The sequence below is a fragment of the Archocentrus centrarchus genome, chromosome 14, assembly GCF_007364275.1.
Source record: "Archocentrus centrarchus isolate MPI-CPG fArcCen1 chromosome 14, fArcCen1, whole genome shotgun sequence".
NCBI lineage: Eukaryota > Metazoa > Chordata > Actinopteri > Cichliformes > Cichlidae > Archocentrus > Archocentrus centrarchus.
The window spans coordinates 31605928-31624152 of record NC_044359.1 but is presented as its reverse complement, the minus strand read 5'-3'; the positions used below and the strand labels follow the sequence as shown (position 1 = coordinate 31624152).

Here is an 18225-nt window from a genome sequence, read left to right as displayed (position 1 = left end):
ATACTGCAACATCAGCCAATTGACAAATATTCTCAACTCCCAATTTATTATACTGATGAAAATATTTTTTTTCGCTTCAGCTGGTATAACTTAATGTAACAGTCACTTAACATTAAGTCAGCTTAAAAGCCACACTACGTACTGTGACATATCAAATTAAACGTGTTTATGAGGCTAAAATAATGTAAAACAACTTTTCACTTGTGGAAGGTTTTTCTCAGTTTCTCTTCTGTTTTCTTTCACGGGAACATCACAAAACGCACACAAGTCTGGCATTTTTTTGGAGGAATGGGTCAGCGCTTGTGGTCAGATCCCCCGAGCAGGATGGTGACAGCAGAGACACATCTGCTGCCAGCTTCACTGTGTACATCGATGGGTTTTAAACCCAGATATTATAAGCAAGAGGATCTGATCTGAACACGGCATCCTCATACAACAGTGACTAATCAATCACAAGCTAACAGCACCCTAAATCACACTTCTTTTATCATCTATTCTACTGTAAATGGAACACAATTTATAAAAGCACAAACCATGCTGTATTAAATAGAACTAAAAATTAGAGAGAGACCATATTCCCATCACCAAAGTGTTTAGGTAATAAATCAGATGAGCAGTAGGATTATTTTTGCAACCAGGTCATCGCCCCCTGCTGAACAAATGCAGACTTTAGGCATTTCTCAGTTCAGGTCCAGAGGCTTCATCCATCTTTTACATACAGTCTATGTGATTTACTGAACAGCAGCTTGATAAATCTGAACTCTAACCCATGTTTGAAGAACATTTTTCTTGTCTGGAAGGAACCCAGTTACAAAATTCATCACAGCTTGACATCACACCTGATGTAGGAAATTTGCCAAAGTTGATTTGTCACTTTTTTTTTTTTTTTTTTATACATAATCCCAGTCTCAAAATATTTTAAGGCATTAATGGATAGCTCAAAATTAAGGCAGGCATAAGTTCTATATCGGACCACAATACAGCTAGGTATAAACAAAAACTCTTATGTACCATCCTCATCAACTTATCCTGAAGAAGCGCTGGATATATGTCATCCAATAACGGGCTCGAAGAGAAATGCTGATGCTGCTGCAGTGTTACAGGTGGCACAACCCAGCCTAACAGTCTGCTCAGGCAGACACACTAGTGTTATTAGTTCATCATTGAGGACAGATTTAAAGTCTTTCCAAAACACAAAGAGTGTCTGTTGATCTGTTAGCTTCAGTCAGTTAAAAATTAACCAAACATGCTGAGAACGCCGTGTCACAGCAGCTGTTCCCACCATCTTGCAGGACTAGGATCACACTTCTTCAAAGAAGGCCATCTGAGACATGTATGCAGAGTTTCTCTACAAAACAAGATGAGTATGAGCAGAGGTGGCCAGAAACAAGTGCAAAGTAATGGAGTATTCAGCAATTCTAAGAATACTAAATAAAATATGTACAGAATAAATACAAATGAATTTGATGTTTTCAATTATTTCATATTTTCCACATATTTACAACAATAACCATTTACCTGATCTTGTACATTCATTATTTACAGGCCAACTGAACAGTCAGCACATGGCTGAATGTGCATCCTGTCATCTGTTATCTGCAGGGTAAGCTGGGCTTCACAGAAATGCCACAATTTTTATTACATATTAACAGAAATCAAAGTGATTTTCTTGCATATGCTAAAATGTTGCCAACACAAAGGCACTTCCTTTGAGTATAATGTTCTCACATCAGTGCAGTCAAAGAAGCCACTTGAAAAAACATGAGATCATGGATGCGCTCAGAGTAGAACAGCATCATATACAAGTACCAGCGCATTTGAATTTATTTCTTATTTTAATGAGGGACAGATCTTGTGATACTCTTTAGATGATGAGATCAGAAGGCCCAGATCTGACTCGCAATCAGTGATTCAAGATAAACAGGAAAAACTACAATTACTAGTGACGCAGTGATATACTGGCCAAACACTTAATATTGACCTTACTGACTAGTAACAGCGTATGTGACGCAGGATGGGAAAAGCTTTCTAGCAATGACGCGAACAAAAACAACTGGACATTCCTGTGTTTCCAGCGTTTGCTATGTTAACTTCACTGTCATGAATACCGCTCAAAAGTCCTAAAAACTTTGGTTTCCAAACAGTTTCTGATGCACAAACTGCAAATAAACAACACACTATTTTGTCCCAAATCCTCACCCAACAAATCGTTCAGCTGTGGAAGGAAAAACACCCATGCACCTGGACAGGTTGCCTTGAGGGTGCAGCCTAATGAGTTAGCCAAGCATAATTTGCACTCTTGAGGCGCCAGTGACTTTTCCATCTTCAGCCTGTGGTGATTGTGGTTGACTGATTGTTTTTATGAATAATTTAATCGTTTACAAACATGTTACAAGTGAGTATTTATCTATCTACGTCATCACTAAACTACACAGATGCATAAGATAAAAAGAATCTCTTTTGCAGTTAATCAAGAAGTTTAAACTTTTAGGAAACGAAGTAAGAAATTTAATTTTGGACTTTAATTTCACAAGCGCTGAATCCCTAGTGGCCATGAGCTGCAGTCAGTGGTTAATCATCCAATAATAATAACACTCTGACACATGACTAATCATTGGTAACCCTAATGCCATTATATGAAGGGGGTCATACATACATTGCTGTGAGGTATGTAGACGGGCTCCGGGATGTACCCCCTCGCCTCACTGTGCAGGTTGTAGAGGCTGGCCTGCTGCTGCTGCTCTTCTAGCTTCAGAGACTCGATCTCGGACTTGAGTTCCTTCAGCTGGTCCTGAAGGTGTTTACTCTTCTCCATGTACTCCAGCCTGTATTTATGCATGCCACAGCATCATCAACAAACAGCCAAACTGTCTTTCTGAAGTACCGTTGCGGGGGATTTAAACTCCGGCTTACCTCTCTCTCTCAATCTCCATAGACAGCCTTTTCATGTCGGAGTCCTTGAAGTCGAGGCGTGCAGGTGCTGACTCATAGGCAAAGTCGGCAGCTTCAGGAGGAGCAGGAGGAGCGGGGGGAGCAGAATAAGCTGCTATGAGCTGGAAGACGAGTACACAGATGTCAGGGAAGGATGAATATTCTCAAAGGTAAGGCATATTACAATTTCACTATCTGTGGTCACACAGGGGCAAAAAACCGAGCTGGATTCACTTAACGTGGATTATCGGCACATCAGATGTCACTACTATTTCACGTCCCTCACTCTGAGTGACAGCACATAAAAGCAACCTTTTATAACCCAAAGCCAAGCTACAATAAAACATTTATAGGTGCTGTACTGAATTTCTCCTTCTGTTTAACTTGGTTGCTACACAGTTTATTTATAGCAAATCTATATGAAACACATTAATGCTCTACTATTTGTTTGTTGTCAAGTATCAATATTGATAAATATGAATCTGTAAGACTTATAAAACACCAGAGTTCCCACCTCTTATCTGGCCATTAAAGACATTCTGTGAGACAACAAATCAGTAACTTAGAGAAATACATGAGGCAAGTTATGAAACAATAACACCCCTCTGAACATCTCAAATTGATAATTCACACTAGACACATAAATTACCTCCAGCAGCTAATCAATGGCCTTAGTTATTAAAGTGACTGCACTGTAATAGCCTGGATTTATGTTTCAGATACTCTATAATGACCTTAGAAAGAAAAACCCTGTTTTTATCTACAATCTACAGTCATCACAGAGATCAGAGACTCAGCGGCAGGATCACAGTACAGGGTAAGTTGTTTTGGTGATCTCCAACAGCTTCTGCTTGGCTCTCCGCTCAGCGTCCTTTGCCTCAGTCAGGTCCTGTTTCAGGTGATCAGCTTCCTTCAACCTGGAATCAGAGTTTGGTCAGTTTTAGAGTAGGAGGGCTATAGTAAATACATGTCACTATATTCACATAGTATAGTCATATAGTTTTATAGTCTTACAGCTTATTCTGGATCCAAGGGAACATATAAATTATAGGTTGAATTATATAAATATAGGTTTCTTTTCAAATAGATGAAGCAAAGATTAGACTGAGTGATGGAATTCATATAGAAGGACTTTCATCCTTCTTTTGAACTGCTATGTAGTGTAAACTGTGAGACTTGTTTTTTACATATACTGACTGACACACAGGCGTGCGCACACACACACATACACAGAGGAGTGTTGCTCTAATCTTACCACCGGTTTGCCACCAGTGGAACCCAAACAGATCCTAGACATAATTAAAGCAAAGAGCGTGCACCTGTTACCAGATGATAAATGTTATCCACAGATTGGAAAGTTATAAAGGAATTAATATTTAACTACAGGAAATGTCTAAAGTACAAGCTCAGATGATTTCAGACCTCCGCTCAGACTGCTCCACCAGTTTTACAGCCAGCTGCTCTGCCTCCCTCATCTTCTGCTCCATGAGTCTTTTCTCCTCCTTGGTCTTCATGGCTGCGACCTCTAACCTCTGCCTCTCCTGCTCAGCTTCTGCAGCTTTGTGGGCCAACAGCTTTGCTTCCTCCTCAGCAATCTGAGCTTTCTCTGCCAGCAGGTCTGCTGTCTCCTCAGATCGCAGCTGGAGAAAATGCATTATAACATTTAATCACCATTTTTACAAAGCTGTGCAAGATAATCTGTGAAGATATTTAGGATTTAGCCAGATGTGGGAATCGGGCTCTTTAGAAAATCCAACAATTATCTCATGTTAAGTGTTCTCACCAGTGCCTCGTTAGCCAGTCGCGCCTCATCCTGCAGCTGGAAAAGTCTTCGTTCCATTTCCTCTTTTGCTCGTTCAGCTTCCTCCCTCATCTGTTTCTCCCGTGCCAGGATCTGACGCTCCATCTACATGACGGCCCATTTAAAGCTTGTTAACAACAAAATTTTCTTTATCATTGTGAGCATCTTATCTAATGTGATAGTCACACAGCTCCAGTGGGGCTGAGCAAGCAGAGACCTTCTTTCGGGCCTTTTCCTCTTTGGCTTGGGCCTTCATCTGCTGTACTTCGATTGAATCCACCTTCCTCCTCCTCATGAATAAATCATGATTTCCAATGCACAGCTGCAGGATCTAGAGAGATGGGAAACTCACTGCAAACAACTCACATTTAACCTTCAAATAGATAACATTAACATGAACAAAGAGTCAAACCTACCAGCTTGTTGACACGGAGCTGAGATGAGTAGAACTTGAAAACATCTTTCTTCTTGTCCAGGGGTTTGATTGTGAACTGCAACAATATAAAGGTAAAAAAGATCAACAGAGCACAGCTGTGAAGTGACCTTCTGACATCAAGAGAAAAACATTTATGATAACTGTGTTTGGTCCCAGTAACCAGTTGGCAACCATCTAGTAACTACTGGTTTTAAGGGAAAAATGTTTATTCCCTGAGTTGCTGGCAGCTGGAAAGTGAAATTGGTGAAACACCTGACAACATCCTTGTGATTGCTTTGGTCACCAGTAGTTTGTATGAAAGACACCGATTTGTCTGCAAATACTCACCAATTATTCTCTGAGTGGTAGTTAAACTATAAAAGTGCTTTTCAAACAGAGATCATTTGCCTTCAAAGTAAAAGCTGTATGTTTTACAATGTGTTAGCATTAACGGTGCAGCCTTTATTTTGAAGGCAAACATTCTCTGTTTCCAGACTGGGAAAAGTGTGACACAATCATTACTATCGCAATCACAGTCACAATTTATATATATATATATATATATATATATATATATATATATATATATATATATATATATATATATATATATATATATATATATATATACAGTTTTTTTTTTCTTTTCTTTTCTACTCATAAAGTAACACAAAGACAGTTCCAAGTCAAAGCCTTATGTTCAAATGTCACACAGGCACTTTCATTCAAATAAAGCTGTAGATGTATGTACAATGAACTACAGTTTCTGCATATAATAAATAATAACACTCCTTGAATAAAATAAAGATTGTTCCTTTCTTAGCAAAGACTCACAGCTGCACGATTAAACAAGCAGAAAAGGTACGGAGCAAAAACAAAAGCCTGACTTGCTCTTTAAAAAGTGACTTTCCACTGAAGTAGTTCCTTCTTTACCAAAGTGCTTCCTCCTGTGTATAGTCCTGTACAAAGATCTAGTAGTAAACAGATGGAATGAAATTAGCAACATTTCATCTCTTAGCCAGTGCACGTTTTGTGCAAATTTCAAATAATGGCAAAAATATAATGAGAACAAAAACAGCAACATGCCAGGCCAACTACTGTACATCTTACAGATTTTGTTCCAGGAAAAGTCATCTGTGAGCAGTATCAGGCTTCTAGGACGCTCTGTGGGAGGTTACAACGTTCCCATTTCAGAAGAAGCGCTGGCACACAAAGGTACTTCTTGGCCAGGTGGCTCTGTGCTGGACAGGCAACTTCCACCATTTGAAAGAGTCAGCATCACTCCCTAAACAAACTGACAACAGGCAATTCTTCTATTGCATCCCTCTGTGTTAAAGTGGTGCTGGTGGCTGTGCTGCGCTGGAAGAAGCCTGCCAGTGATATTTTCTTTTTAGCTGTGTGCACCTCTGCTGCTTGTCCTCGGTCTGCAGTCTAAGGAACAGCTGGGCCAGGCAGCTCAGACAAACATCTGCCCCGATAACCGACGACTTTATGTTTTAGTGGATCCATTTTTTCCCCACTCGGGATGCATTTGGCCCTGAACCACAGCAAGTGTGCATCAGCCAGTTCTCCCCTCTTTCTCCAGCTGTAGGAGAAGCTTTGTAAGAAGCTTTCTTACAAAGAGAAATGACCCAGATGATGCAGGTATGATCCATGCCATGTCCTGTAACACACACACACACAAAACCTTTAAAACTCCCTTTCATTTTTATGTTGTGAGGCAGCTCACTCAAAAGCAAATTAACACCCATCCATGTTTAGTAACACTGTATTTACATGTGTACAGTATAAACTACAAATGGTTTTATTCTACTTTGGTAAAATCACCAGCAGACGAGTGGAACAGATGTATATTTGTACATTTTTTCAGACTCAAACACTTCTGTATTTAAAATGCATCCCTGTCTCTTCTCAGCTGGGACCCCTTATTCACTGTCACAACACACAGTCTGACACACATGCACACACCCCAAATAGGCCTGAGAGTTTATGTAATGAAGTTTCAATTTCGTAAGTAGTACCTTTATAAACCTAAACATTTTAAATAGATAATCTTGTGGTCAGTAAGCGTATTAGTTCTGTAAGTGATTCGAAAAAAATGTTTTACTGAGTTCATTTGATGCTGCACTCACCAATGGTCAGAGGAAGTCTGTGACCAAAACACTGCATCCTCAGCCACCTGAAGGTTGAGCCTCCAGCTCGTCTGGGTATCCTGCAGGGCTTCAACTATATGCTCCCCGCTGTGGTCCTGGGAAAAGGAGCTGGTTTGGAGATGAGCACTTTTCCGCTCCCAGTTTTCTCTGAAATGTAGTCACGCTCACGTATGTCTTGCAGGTCCTGCTGAGCCACATATTGGTGGTCAGTGTGCAGTGAGCCACGTCTGCAAGCTGGATACCGAGACTTTCTCTAACTTCAGGAAACATTTTTGGCAGAACTTCTTTTGCAAATTCCAACTAGGGACAACATCAAGTTGTATGAGAGAAACAGGGAGAAGACAAAGGCGAACTTGCGGCTCTACGAGTACAATTTTGATGCAATATAAACAAAATTGTCTTATCTTATATCAATATGTCTTAAAAACTCAATATATCGCCCAGTCCTTTGCTCAGCTAGCAGTTACTGGGAATTTGCAGACAAGCTGGCATCGTTGGTAAAAACTAAGGGTTGAAAGTGGCAGCCAGCTAATGACCAAAACAATCACAAGGAGGTTTCTGGCTTTGCAACTGATTTCTCGTAGCGACAGCCAGCAACCATCCACCAACCAGTCTCTACCTGTGTGACTGAAGCTGGACAAAGTTAAAAAGTTGAAAACACGAAACAGCAGGAATAGGACTGAGAATGTAGAATACTACAGTACAAGGGTGCTCATGGGTGCTCAGACATACGAATGACAGAACCTTTACAGATACAAGCACGGACATTAATAAACACTGTGAGTGTCTTAATTCAGGTGGCAGGAAAGGGGTGAGAAAATGCAACAGATGACAAAAATATATTAATCTAAAACTACACAGCTCAAAAAATTAAAGGAACACTTTGAAAACACATCAAGTCTCAGGGGGAAAAAAAAATCATGCTGGATATCTGTACTGATATGGACTGAGTTTTGTGTTAGTAACAAGAGGATGCCACATCGTTTGATAGAAATGAAAATAATCAACACTCCTCTTTGGGGGTTGTCTCATTGTTGCCCCTCTAGTGCACCTGTTGTTGGCTTCATTAACACCAAAGCAGCTGAACCTGATTAATAACCCCCTCTTCTACTTAACTGACCAGATCAATATCCCACGTTTGACTTGATGCTATACTCTGATTCAAAGTGTTCCTTTATTTTTTTAAAGTAGTGTATTTTAACAATATCACTACAGATGTGAGCTTCACGTCCAGCTTCTCTGAAGTGAGAATCTGCAGGATAATCCACTCCTTGCACTTACCTCCTTTTCACTATATGATATATTACGGATGCCGCTCCAAGGAAAGGACTTGTTAGGAGTGAGTTTGCTGTTGGGGTTGTAGATGTGAAGACCCTGGGCGTCAACTCCAAGCAGCAGGTCTGTGTCCCTCTTATTTTGCTGTCAAAAACAACAGCAAAAACCCAAATTGTTAATCAAAGAGGCAGCAATGTTCAACATTTTCAGATTCAAACATGTAACATCAAGTCACAGTAAGTTGCACTCACAGTAATTTCAAAGTAGCTGACGCCGTACATCTCAAGATCCTGAGCAATCTTTAGGTATTCCATCTCAGCTTCATCTCTGTTTGGACGATGTGAAAATAAGAAAGACGATCGCGAATTGGATTAGCGAAAGAAACTGGATGGATGGATCATATTGTGATACATTTATTACACTTTAACTACATGATCTAGTGCAATCTTTTGATAAAGGTGTTAATGTGACTTCACATGCTGGTCTTCAGCGGGCGCCTGGGTCAGTCGTACCTGGCGAGGCCTCTGTGCTCAGCATACCAAGCTGTGATCTTCTCCTCCCACATGTCTGCTGTCATTTGGTACTGCATCAGAACCTGGGAAAAGGCACAGGATCACAGGAAAACTGTAAATACACTGAATGCCCAGACAGTGACCAACAAACCTGACAAGAAAATACTCAGAACAAAGGAAAATACTCCAAGTTTGACCTGTTTTCATAGGTCAATTATGCACAGAGACCTGTATACTTACTCTTTTTGGCAAAAGCTCATCTTGTGCTAGGAAGCCTGGTTTATGAAAGTTTGGATCATAGTCTCCATACTGAAGGGGAAACAGTGACAAACAAGAAAACCAACATTAATGATCCACACAGGAAAAAAATGTATTCAGATTTTCTTAGTTTAATAAGTTTCCCTAAAAAACCATTTGTCCATTTTGTATTTGTTGACCTCATGAACGCACTGCTATTCATGCTGTCGTGTCCATCCTCCATACATATCTAATCTGCATTATATTAATTTACTTCGTATTTGCATGAAGGATAAATGTTAAATTTTAAATGGACTCTTAACAGAAGAATTATTTTAAGATGCAAAAAGGCCGAGCTTACGGCAGGTTCAACGAGAATTGAACCCTGCAGCGTTTTCTTACCTTGGCTTGGACAGCATATGATGCCAAAAGAACCGAAGCTTCAGGGGAACAGAAGATCTCCTCATCCAGTATCTGTTTCTTCACCTAAATAAGAGTTTGCCAATATGTGTGAATATGTGCTGAGCTATGTAAAAGCGTTTCCTTCAACTTTTATATACAGGTAAGATTAAACTGCCACTGAAATCTTTAAGTGTTTGTATTAAAAATAAACAAAAAGAAACAAAACCAAGCAAACAGCTGCACCAGAAATGTTATCAGACTACCTGTAAGAAGAAGAGGTGCTGAGTAATTTCTTGAACCAGCTCCTCTTCTACTTTTTCTGGGAAGAATTTAGCCAGGAAATGAAATGTTATGGGAGAGTCCTTTGGGACCTCCTGGTCCAAAACCTTGATGAAAGACAGAAGAGGAAAAGTGCACAATATTATTGTTATTACACAAGCCCAATTCAAAAAAGAACACTGTAAATGTAAACAAATGTACAACAAACGTAAATACAAACAGAATGCAATGATGTGCAAATCTCATAAACCAACACTTTATTCACAATAGACATTGAAAACATATCAAACGTTTAAAGACGTTCTAAAATTTCATGAAAAATATTAACTCATTTTGAATTTGATGGCAACAACAAATTTCAAAAAAATTAATTAGCACATGCCAAAAAAATGCTGGAAAAATAACTGCTATTAAAAAGAATCAGCTGGAGCTACATTTTTCAACTAATTAGGCTAACAAGAAAGAGAATGGCTACATGAGTGGGTTTAAAAAGCATTTTAGAGAAACAGCGTTTGTAAGTAAAGATTTGGCGGCTCACCAATCTGCAAAAAACTGTATCTACAAATCATGGGACCAAAAAAAAAAAAAAAAAAATACAACAAAGCTAGGATCCCGTATCTGACAAGAATGGGACGACATTCCTCTCCCAAAAGTCCAGAAACTGGTCTCCTCTGTTCCCAGATGTTTACAGACTGCTGTTCTACACAGTGGTAAAAGCAGGCCAGTCCCAACGTTTCTGAAGATGTGTTGTCTTAAAATGGTACATTTTTGATGTGTTTTCTGTGCTCCATTGTGAATAAAAAATTATGGGTTTATGAGATCTGCAGATGACTGCACTCTGTTTACATTTTAACCGCATTCCAACATTTTTGGAGTTGGGTTGTACAACAACTAAAGAATTACTTATAATTTATCCACAGTTAAAACAGAGAATTCATGATCAAGTGATCAATCTGGCCAAATAGACATTAGCTCATTTCAGTGTCTGAGATGTCAGCCATGTGGCGCGTTTTTCATAGCCAGATGAACCTCTATAGATTCAATCCTCCCCTTACCCGTTTCTCTGGTTTCAGCCAGGCGTAGGTGTCCTTTACTGTGTATCTGAGTCCAAAAAACCAGGTCTCCCTCAAACCAACAGTGCGACACACCAGATCAAAGAGGTCTTTCCCTTTCCACTTAACCTGAAAAAACAAAGCGAGTGACAAAGATGCTCCAAGCTAAAGCATTTGCAGCTGTAGCTCGTTACCTAACCAGTCTTTATTTAAAGAAGTAAGAATAACAAATTATGTTAAAATACTGATGCAGTGACAGGGCTCACTGCAGTGTTTTATTGTGTAGGTGGGACACATCACCACAAATCTAACTTAACCTTTGACAGGATAAAAATGAACTTTGGTTTAAAGAGATAATATATTAATGTTAATGGGAAAAGTGAGTAGAGTTTGCGTAGATAGCCATTTACTACCTCAGTTAATCACAGCATGATATGTGTCTGGGTATTTAGCTGCTGCTAGACAGTTTTATGGGTGGACCCTGAGTGATGCATTTCCAACGAGGTTGTATGACATGCTCCAGAAGGCATGCGTCTTAGATTGCAACAGTGCTGCTCAGGTTTAAAACTTGTGAAAGGACTCCTAAAATTCTGCCTGCTTTAACTTTTGCAAAGCTGTGATGCATGAACTTTTCTACCATTTCCTCACTGTCAATCTGATAGGGTTCATTTTTAAGGTGCCAATGATTACATATAAACATGTAAGCATACAGTAAATTATTATACATATAGCCACACCTCACAGCTGAACTCCATTTCAGCGTCCATAGTGATGACTTTGACTTTAAAAGTCTTTGGCTGTTTCTTCTTTAATCCTAGGATAGACATTTTGATGGCGTTTCGCTGAAAACCTATGGAAAAAAATAATAGAGCAGGTTATACAAGTGATACAATGAGCTAAACTCATGATACAAAACAGTAGATTTTATTATAATTTACAATTTTAAGCACATGGATGGAACTGCTACTGGGTCCTGCTGTTTTTTAGCCATCAAACGATATTTTAGTTTTTCCAGCGGTTTTAGAGATACAAAAAAAAATCATATTTATTTAAAACAACATGCATTTAAAATATAGACAGGGCCATTACCAGTGAGTAAAGTTTGAAACTTCTGGTGTCCAACAACGCCGAGAAGAGGCAGGGCTTTTGTGTGGGGAGAGCAAAGCTAGGCTAACATATACTACACCAAGCAGCGTTAGCTTTCCAGCTATGCCACGAAAACGGAGCAGGGAAAGTTGTAGAAAAAGCGCAACTTTTGTGAAGCTCCCATAATGAAATACATCAGATTAAGTGAAATGCAGATGTTAAAGTTGATTCAAATAACATTTGAAAACGACTTTGCTAACGCTCTCGGTTTTAGGTGAGTTAGCTTGCTATTCAAATTTGAGGACGACTTTCCAGAAGATTTTTGTTTTGACTCCCAGGCGCTCTACAGGTGGGAACACGAACAGCAACCGTGGATAACGCTACTGCGCATGGGCAAGAGTTGGGCTCGAATGCCTCCTTCAAGGGTTGTCGGGAAATACAGTTTAAAAGCGTTCGGGACCAAGTATGACAGTGAATGCTGCAGCTAGTAGAGACCACAGGCTATAAAATAAAAGGTGTACGGAATCAACGCAGTCTGGAAGAAGGTAAAGGCTTCTTCATGGCGGAAGAAAGGCAGAAAGTGCTGCCCCTGTCCCTGGCAGTCTTTACTGTGTTAGCAGCAAGTTCGTTAATCGTAGTGCTGTTGCTTCCTGGTGTTCCAGCACAGGCTTTCGGTGCTCTTGAAATATATATAACCACATATTATCCTGTCCCCGATTATAGTTTGTTATATTAACGTTCTTCAGTTGCGTGAACTGTGAGCTCAGGACGAAGAAATAACCAGGGATGCTACTGCTGGTAACTGGCACTGCCTCTTCATTTTTCCACGTATACGCATATGTGGTAGCAGCAGACTCTACCTTGAAATCAAACCAGCTATAGTGTGTGGGGTCAATATGCAAGTCAGTGTTTCAAAGGAGTCAGAGTTATTTACTGTTTGTCAAGATAATTCAGCCTTACAGTGGCTTTTCATTGCAGAAGTTCCCATATATATATATATATATATATATATATATATATATATATATATATATATATATATATATATATATATATATATATTAGATTTTCCATGTTTAGAGCTGCTACACTAAGGCGATTGGTCAAGTTAAAACTAATAATAATAACCTGCAGCTATTTTGATAATTGATTACTGCTTCAGTCTGTGCATACAGGCAAACATGCCGGTTTAAGTACTCAAATGTGTGAATAAACTGGTCTTTGCCCCTAATGTGAAAGCGATCAACAGATGTGTTGATTATTAGAGCAAATCTAATTAACAGAGCAACTAAATATAATATAAAACAAAATTGATTATTTGTTAGAAATTTCGGCTCGCTTAAGAATGTATGCTGAATGCATTGCAAGGCTGCATATCTATAATGTCTATTCACAATTACAGTCTCAAATGGATGCGCTGTTATTTTGCTTGACTATGGCTCTTTTCGGCAGGTGTTTATATAATGTCGGCTGTCACTGACACGTTTGAACATGTGAAAGCAGTTATTCAGTCAGTTCATAAAAACGCCACATCAAGAGACAAGATCAACTTCTACAACTCCTGGGCAGAGCACTATGAACAGGTGATATACAATACTTATACAATACTGTCCATTTACAGTGTTTGTCTGTATCACAGCCGATATGACTTTAAGTATAATACACAGCATTTACAGTGGGGGAAATAATGATTTGAGCCCCTGCTGAATTTCAAAGTTTGCTCATTTTTATGGTAGTTTCATTTTAATGGAGAGAAACAGGATATCAACCAAAAATTAAGAAAAAACACATTACATTAAAGTTATAAATGAATTTGCATGTCACTGAGTGCAATAAGTGTAACCGGGTGGTTAAAACCTAAAACTTAATTTCATAAAGGAGTTTTCCATCTGGGCTAAACACATTTTTCTCTTGGGATGTTGGGGTGCCAGTAAACATTTTTTTTTTTTTGTCACTTTCTTTAGACTGACATTAGTTGTTATTTTGTGGTTATAAGGTACAAATGTAAAAATGTACATTAGCTTCACTTTATATTGCAAACTTCTATCACAAGGTGGCAGCATTGCAAAGAGCAGTTATTACCCCTTCAAGCATGCATTGTGATTTGAAACTTCTTCGTAAAGTACTTGGTAAATATGGCTGTAATGTGTTGAAATATTCTTGTCAGTGCTTTAAAGAAGTCACGAACAATATCGAGTCATTTTTAGTCAGCAAGACCATTCCTGTCGCAAGGCAGAAGCAGCAGTCAGTGTTTGGCAAAGTGACTTTATCCTTTGTTTCCTTTATCTGGCTAAAAAATGTCTTTATTAAATTAAAAACATTAAAAATCTCCTTTTTTTTCCAAGAGAGGTTTGACTGTAGCAGCAGAAATTGCAACAAATATAACATCACAGTTCTGTCAAGATATTTTAACTGGGCAAAAAGGACTGGATTGATTATAATGTAGGTGCAAAAACCCAACTTGCAAAATTGGTAATTTATTTATTTTAAATATAACCCCTTCATAAATCCTGTTGACTAGAATCTATTTACCAATGTAAGCAAAGATATTAAACATAAGAAACAAAAAAAGAAACATCAGAAATCTCTTTTTGTCATCTGCTTTTTCACTTCTACACTATGATGGATGGATGGGTATGTCACTGTTATGCAATCACAATTAGATGCCCATTTTTTGTGGCAAGCTGTAAGCATTAATTTGAAGGCAGTGTAACCCAGGCAGCTTCTTAAAATCAGCTGTTGTGTCACATACAACCAAGTGGAGGGTTAGGTTTAACACTAAAAACTAGCATTATAGCTGACAACACATTTAGAAGTTAAATTGACACCGGGAGTACAACATTTGAAAATGACCCTACGAGGTTTTGGTGAGTCTCTCTGCCAGCTCTCAGGCCTCCTCATTTAATTACTTTCTTCATTTCTGTGTCAGACAAAAATGAAATTCTGAATTGTTTTAACAAATGTTTGTCATTTCTTCCATATTTAGCACAGTATCTGATGGTAAGCCTCTCACAATTCTACTAGTACCAACCTGGTATTAATACTTTTTCCTTTAAACCTGTCATGGTGGAAGAGGTTTGTAATTTGACATTAAAAAGTTGTCATTTAGGTGTTCACTGGCAAACTCAAGATGGGCCTACATGTGCCTTCTTGAGCATTAAAAAATGAGACTGTTCATTTCTTTTTCAGTGAGCAAACTTACAAATTCAGCAGGGGATCAAATAATTATTTCCCCCACTGCATTTTTTTTTTAACTATTTATCTTGTAGTTTAAATGCTTAAATGTTATCTTTACTTTTCTAATCCTAGGCATCAGTGTATTTGTCACTCTGCTGTATTGTATTACCTTTACGGTGTAATTTTTCAAAATACATGAAGTTCTTCTTTATCTTTGTACTGTAAATAAAATATGCCTTCTATATTATCAATATAAGGCTAAATGTGAAGTACAAATTTAAAATTCTGTATCTGATGGAACTATGAGATGTGTTTTATACACAGATAATAACTGTGTTTGGATACCTATTCATGTTTACCTCGTGTAATGGTCACTGTTTTTTCCCAACATGTTTTCGAGTAGGATGTGGCCGTTTTGGACTACCGTGCTCCAAGTCTGGCAGCACACTGCATCTCTTCCCATTTCAGTGGAGAGCGTGAAGCTGCCGCCGTGTTGGATGTGGCCTGTGGTACAGGACTGGTGGCCAAACAGGTAAAAGAGAAAGAACAGATTGCCTCAGTGAGTAACTGCATATATGAAGTCCTGATGAAGTGATTTGTAATTTATAATTTGACATTTTTTGAAAATACTGTTGACATTTGTCTGTTTCAGTTTTCAGTAAATGTCTAGAAATATCTTATGATGCAGTGACCTTTCCTTTCTTGATCCTGCAACTCAGTAACCACGTGTCTGATAACCTAAATGTGTCGCTGTTACACAGTTGAAGAAACTTGGATTTGGAAACTTTGTGGGGATAGATGGAAGCAAAGGTATGCTGGAGTTAGCCAGGCAGAGCGGGTTGTACCAGGATTTGAAGCAGGTCATGCTGGGAGAGGAGCCACTGCCTATCCAGTGGGGTAATTAAATCTTTAATAATTTGCCCAGGTCATTAATCACTGTGTGATTTAGCTTTCAGTCCTCAGGTAAGATGTTTTAATCTGTATTTATGTGTATTTATTCGTCAGAGCTATCTCTAAATTAGTTGCATTTCAGTCGCTGTTTATTGTGTGGTTGTTATCCAACTCTTTCATCTGTAATGAACTCTATAATCATAATTTTAAAAAATTCTCATTATTGTCATATGATATTATGAATCTTACCTTTTCTGACTTCTCTTTGTCACTGTCAGTATGACTTTAACCACCAGAGACTCTCTGTCATCATATGAGGACATTACATTTTGGTTTTTCTGCACCTTGTACTTCATTCTGCCCAATAAAGTGCTTTATATGTTGATAAATAATAACTTTATTGTGTTGTAAAATATTGTCATTGTCCCCATATACAATAAGGACATACCTTCCTTTTTTTTTTTAATCAAAAAGTTACTTTCTGTTAAAAGATTATGCTTAGCTTTTATACCTTTTGGGTCCAACTAATCCCACCCCATCCACAGGGGAGCCACAAGGCAATGTACTCCTAGTCCTGGTCCCAAGCTGGGAGCAGGCATGTTTGGAGGAGGGTTGGTGAGGCAGTAGTGGATGCTAGCGATGGTGTGAGATGGAGGAAGATGACTTACTTTAGTGTATACATTTAAAAAACTAAATAACACAAAAGCTATTATCAATTCTCTGCTTATACTTTGAAAAAACTCTTGAAGTATTATTATTTCTTTGTATCATTACTATTATTATCTGTATCAGTAGCAGAAGCCACTAATTTTCCTTTTTTCCTTCTCGCAGCAGATTTGTTTGATGTGGTCGTGATCGTCGGAGCGCTGAGTGACAGTCATGCCCCTGTTGCTGTGGTCAGAGATCTGTGCAAGTCCGCCAAACCAGGTGAGAATATGTTATTTTGGTTCAGTGCTGTCTCACCTTATTATCGCCTCACTTCACTGAAGAAGAGCTCTCACCACTGAAAACCCACTGCACTGTCGCCTCTTTCCACCAGGTGGCTACATTTGCATGACAACCAGAAGTAACCAGGACAATCAGGAGTACAAAGGCCGCCTTGACGCCGAGCTCAAGCAGATGGAGAAAGAGGGTCTCTGGACTTGTGTAGAGGTCACAGAGGTGGAAGATTGGGAGAGAGCTGTGACAGAGCACGAGGATGGCTACATATCTGGTGCTGTGTATCTCTACAAGAAACTATAATTGTAAAAGTGTATGGTGATTTCAAAACACACCAGCAACATTTTTACAGATGATACAAATACTGAACAAAATTGTTATAAATTTGGAAAAAGAAGGCTTGTTTTTACATTCTCAAGAGCCAGCTTATGGAAAAGCTACAGTCACACAAATGAGTCGCTTGTGGATGTGCAACAAAATCCTTATTAAAAATAATGACAATCTTTTAATAAATGATGTAACTTTTGTCTGTTAGCTGTGTCTCTTGTGCATTAATAACTCACATGGATTAATCAGTGGGTTAATGAGGGTACATGTTCTAATTCAGCACAGTGATTCAGTTAGTTTAGTCCATACATGTTTGAAGAATGACAATTTTTAAAAGTTTGCCTCTGTATGCCACCACAGTGGACCTTAAGTCAAGCAACCACGATGAAGGGTAGACTTTCAGCTTTAATTCAAGGGATTACATTAACTGTAATTGCATTTCTATAGACGGCTTCAAAAAAGCAGGAGAGATGAAGAAAAAGAGAAAAGGTGGCAGTGTAGGCAAGCTGGAGCCCTAACACATGTTGGGAAAGTTTTTTTTTTTTTTTTAAAAGCCTGTCATGTCTGGTAGATCTTGCAAGCAGAACTGTGATCTGAATGTGTTGTTGTGCCAAACATATTTGCTATTTCAAGATGAGCTCTATAGGTTCTCAATAGGCTCTTCTTGTTGATGTTTTAACCCTTTATTTAATTTATCTGAGTTATTTTTAACATACAATGTAACAGCCAGAGCTGACAGGCTGAAGAA

General features: G+C 38.7%; 2 protein-coding genes across 3 annotated transcripts; one reads left to right on the top strand and one right to left on the bottom strand.

Moving 5' to 3' along the window:
• Nucleotides 1-873: 873 nt before the first annotated feature.
• On the bottom strand, nucleotides 874-12481 carry nf2b (NF2, moesin-ezrin-radixin like (MERLIN) tumor suppressor b). Its single transcript, XM_030746641.1, has 17 exons — nucleotides 12147-12481; nucleotides 11795-11907; nucleotides 11061-11186; nucleotides 9990-10112; nucleotides 9727-9810; nucleotides 9328-9396; nucleotides 9088-9170; nucleotides 8827-8902; nucleotides 8582-8719; nucleotides 5149-5223; nucleotides 4950-5063; nucleotides 4715-4837; nucleotides 4354-4571; nucleotides 3746-3848; nucleotides 2914-3053; nucleotides 2657-2825; nucleotides 874-1348 (listed from the first exon to the last, which is right to left on the bottom strand). Exons 2-17 carry the CDS (start codon nucleotides 11882-11884, stop codon nucleotides 1301-1303), a joined length of 1779 nt encoding a protein of 592 aa, XP_030602501.1. The 5' UTR covers nucleotides 11885-11907; nucleotides 12147-12481; the 3' UTR covers nucleotides 874-1300.
• A 47-nt stretch (nucleotides 12482-12528) lies between these two features.
• On the top strand, nucleotides 12529-17661 carry mettl27 (methyltransferase like 27). Of its 2 annotated transcripts, none has more exons than XM_030746707.1 (6): nucleotides 12529-12688; nucleotides 13596-13726; nucleotides 15724-15852; nucleotides 16082-16217; nucleotides 17046-17138; nucleotides 17251-17661. In XM_030746707.1, exons 1-6 carry the CDS (start codon nucleotides 12619-12621, stop codon nucleotides 17451-17453), a joined length of 762 nt encoding a protein of 253 aa, XP_030602567.1. In that variant the 5' UTR covers nucleotides 12529-12618; the 3' UTR covers nucleotides 17454-17661. The 2 variants fall into 2 exon arrangements, with proteins under 2 accessions (XP_030602567.1, XP_030602566.1); XM_030746706.1 differs by having other exon boundaries at nucleotides 12530-12688; nucleotides 17043-17138.
• The last annotated feature ends 564 nt before the right edge of the window (nucleotides 17662-18225 follow it).

Bases quoted from the DNA above. Each gene is read 5' to 3' on its own strand.
- nf2b (XM_030746641.1), bottom strand. From the start codon at position 11,884: ATGTCTATCCTAGGATTAAAGAAGAAACAGCCAAAGACTTTTAAAGTC. The intron at 5,224-8,581 runs GTAAGTGCAAGG...ATATTGTTGCAG, and splicing joins TATCATATAGTGAAAAGGAG to TTCACAATCAAACCCCTGGA. The intron at 4,838-4,949 runs GTCTCTGCTTGC...GCCGTCATGTAG, and splicing joins AGGAAAAGGCCCGAAAGAAG to ATGGAGCGTCAGATCCTGGC.
- mettl27 (XM_030746706.1), top strand. From the start codon at position 12,619: ATGCTGCAGCTAGTAGAGACCACAGGCTATAAAATAAAAGGTGTACGG. The intron at 12,689-13,595 runs GTAAAGGCTTCT...TCTTTTCGGCAG, and splicing joins TCAACGCAGTCTGGAAGAAG to GTGTTTATATAATGTCGGCT. The intron at 17,139-17,250 runs GTGAGAATATGT...TCTTTCCACCAG, and splicing joins GTGCAAGTCCGCCAAACCAG to GTGGCTACATTTGCATGACA.